A 3,778-nucleotide genomic window follows, 5' to 3' on the forward strand; every position below is an offset into this window, starting at 1 on the left:
CCCAGTAACTGAGCAGATTGTGAAATACTCAGCCCGGCCTGTCTTGCACCAACAACCATGCCACGCTGAAAAGTGCTTAAATCACCTTTCTTTCCCATTCTGACATTCAGTTTGGAGTTCAGGAGATTGTCTTGACCAGGACCACACCCCTAAATGCATTGAAGCAACTGCCATGTGATTGGTTGATTAGATAATTGCATTAATGAGAAATTGAACAGGTGTTCCTAATAATCCTTTAGGTGAGTGTATATTACATAATACATTTCGATGATGGCTTTTATTTTGAAAAAGAAAATCTGTGTTAACACTGCTAGCATAATAGCCTAAAATGAAACTGTGTACACTTATATTGCGACTATTTCTGGTGGATTTTCAATGTCATTCATGAATGGCTAATAAGCAGAATACACATCACAGTACTGTAAGCCCAATGGCTGATTGCTGTTGCTTTTTGACTGAACGTGACTTGTGTACATATGTACGAGTAAATGGAAGTGTGTGGAGCAGCCAGATGACCTTGGAGAACTTGAGAAGGTTGAACACTAGAACGATCACAGTATTGTGGACCAGTTGTTGGGGTTTGGTTGCACATGTAGGGAGACCTACCAACGGGGGAGTTGCAATTGTTCAGATATGAGATGACAAGTGCCTGCATTAGTACTTGTGCCGCTTTCAGTGTCAGGTGACATGCTGCAGGAGCAAGTCACTGCAAAGGACCCCGCTGTGTTATCGAGCGTCATTCTAAGGTTCTTCATGGCAATGAAACACCTGCCATGGTTGTAAAGCTTGATGGACACAACTTTAAATGCACTCTTGTCCAATTATTCTTATCTATTGTTATTTTCTATTTTTCTTTTATGTTGCAAAGTGTATATAATACATGGAAAACAATGTTATTATGACCTAATCTACAATGTTTAAACAGTCTTTTTTAATTATTATTTTTCTCTATTTGTTTCACTGTGAGACAGATTGTTAAGACATCTTTATATTCTTTATGGAATGTTTTCTTTGGCCAAGTAAATGTTATGGTTCATTTAGATTTTTTTTTAAATTAAAGTGCCAGATATCAGATAAACTACATGTAAGTGAACCACATTTAATAAGCCTTTTCAGAAACAAAAATGAATTCAAATCCAGGTATTGTTTAAGTAGGTAATATGACTGCTTTGTTTCTTCTAAAAGCTTTAATTCAAGCACTTTTTTTTTTTACTGTCAGGAAGAACAAACAAACCTGGTAGGGCAAGAAAGCCTACTTTCAACACACTAAAAACAGTCCAACCGATCAAATAAAACTCTCCAAATGTGTCAAAGACTACCATATGGAGAAGGATACACCAGCAGGAGTCAGAGGGTACTCCACAAGATGCAAACCAGTAGCACCCTATAATGTTAGGACTATGTACAGAACAAGCTATCATATCTAAATGGTTAATCCAGTATGGATGTAAATACCATCCCATAAAAACTGACAATCTAGATTCACCCTATAGTCATTGTATCATTTTAAATTCAAAGAAAAATATGTGTCACTATATATTAATCACCCCCTCGGCAGTTAAAAATAAGAAAAAAATTTGGTAATTCATGCTTTTTTCAATGTATTCAATTAATTTTAAAACAAAATGTCAGAGTATTAGATGCTTATGTCAATACACATTCATTGATAAAATAAGTATGCCAACAATATGCTTGTCAGTACATTTCATTCAGTGGGAGAAGATGAGTGTCACAGGGTGGGAGATTTTGCCAATAAAAATGCAGTCAATAGTAAGGTAATTGTAGTAATTGTAGTGAAAGTAATGGGACATTGTGCATTAAATTGCCTTCAATAAACATGGTGACAGGTTTGATACATCAAAACATCCTGTTGAATGGAAGATTCTGACAGTACATTGCATTTAGTAACAGGCCTTAATGGGAGATACTGTAAACGTACAGCATATGAGCTACATTACCTGAGAGATTTGACATACTGTGTCAGTTGCTTGGAAACGATTAGCCCCACAGACTGCCCAGGATCTGCCTCACAGTTAGAGAGAACCCCTTACCTAATAAAAGGTGCTGGTATTATTTGTCTGGTCTCATTTGTAGAGATGTGTCAGACTGGGTGAAAATTAAGAACATTTCCAACTTTCTCTTTCTTTGTATAAATATGGTACGAGATGTTAGAGGATGAGTATATATTTTGGACAGTTTTATATTCTCTTTTATTTTCATCACTAATGTTCACTGTTAGAGATCAGCGTTATTACTGACTCCAGCCATAACCATAAATGCTGCATTAACTAATGAATTGAAGATTCAGGAAACATTTAATAAATTCCCAGGTATTCCAATTTCTGTTTAATCTACCCTGACTGGCAAAACAAGGGACGGTATTGAAATTTACTAGAATTTCTTAACCTTAATGAATAACATTTTAGTTGGTATTTGAGTCTAGTCTGTCCCACAGATGGAAAACCAAACATACAACGTGGACCTTCTCAAGCTTGAAGGAATGTACGTCGACAATCTGTCCATGTACCCAGCCTTTATCTTCCTCCTGATCGTCTACATCTTCTCAATGGTGTCCAACATTGGGCTCACAGTTCTTATCTGCTTGGAGAGGATTCTGCACCAGCCCATGTACATCCTCCTTGGCAACATGTCTTTCAATGATGCTCTTAGTATCACCACCGTCATACCTCGACTGCTGTTTGATATTTTAACACCTACTTCAGACAGATATATTACCTATAATGAATGTTTCACCCAAGCTTTCTTGGGCCACTGGTTTGCTGCAAACTTTCATACAATACTGATGACCATGGCCTTTGACAGGAATGTGGCCATTTGCGACCCTCTGCGATACACCACCATCATGAACAACTACATGCTAGTGAAACTATGTGTATTTGCCTGGTTGATGTCTATTGTCTTTGTGGCAGCCCTCCTCGGCCTTGTAGTACCCTTGTCTCGTTGCAGGTCGGAAATCACCAACCCTTGGTGTGACAATGCCTCGCTAGTCAAGCTATCCTGTGAGACCACGGTTGTGAATAACATTTATGGACTTTTTTACACTGCCATATTATTTGTCTCCTCCATGGGGATTGTGGCTTATACATACATTAGAATCACCATGGTGTGTTTGAGGAGTAAGAGCAAATCGCTTAACAGAAAAGCCCTACATACATGTTTTACACATCTGGCTGTATATCTCATTATGCTTTTTGCAGGTTTTATCATTGTCTTCCTCCATCGGTACCCACAGTGGTCAAATTACAGGAAACTGGCATCAGTTATTTTCTATGTGGTTCCTCCTGCCCTGAACCCTCTTATCTATGGATTCCAGTCTAAGGATATTCGTAAACAAGTCATAAATATCTTGAAATCCAAGAAAGTGTCTCCTTGAAATGAACACATTTTACTGTTTACACAAATACGTATGTATGTACAATGCAGTGTGGAATGTGAAAATCATGTATTTTTATAAGTGGATATTAATATTACCCCCTTTGGAAACAGTAGTAGAGTGAAATATAGATTACTACAGCATTCCTGATTTACAAACCTTTTTCCAGAAAATGTGTGATGCTGCGTAAAATGCAAATAAAAACAGAATGCAATGATGTGCAAATCATTTATCCCTGTATTTAATTTAAAATAATACAAAGACAACATATCCAGTGTTGATACAGAGATAGTTTATTGTTTTTGGAAAAATACATGCCCATTTTGAATTTGATGCCAGCAACATGTTTCTAAAGAATTTGGGACACAGGCATCTTTACCAGTG

At 37.2% G+C, this 3,778-nt stretch overlaps 1 protein-coding gene across 1 annotated transcript; it reads left to right on the forward strand.

Annotated features, from left to right (window-relative positions):
- The first annotated feature begins 2,455 nt into the window (after positions 1-2,455).
- Positions 2,456-3,394, forward strand: LOC114839533 (olfactory receptor 4E1-like). The gene has a single exon (XM_029121192.2). The coding sequence runs from the start codon at positions 2,456-2,458 to the stop codon at positions 3,392-3,394; it is 939 nt and encodes a 312-aa protein (XP_028977025.2).
- Positions 3,395-3,778: the final 384 nt, after the last annotated feature.

The sequence above is a fragment of the Esox lucius genome, chromosome 7 (genome assembly GCF_011004845.1).
Source record: "Esox lucius isolate fEsoLuc1 chromosome 7, fEsoLuc1.pri, whole genome shotgun sequence".
NCBI classification, from domain to species: Eukaryota; Metazoa; Chordata; class Actinopteri; order Esociformes; family Esocidae; genus Esox; species Esox lucius.

What these genes read in the sequence shown, in the direction of transcription:
- LOC114839533 (XM_029121192.2), top strand. Translation starts at nt 2,456, where the DNA reads ATGGAAAACCAAACATACAACGTGGACCTTCTCAAGCTTGAAGGAATG.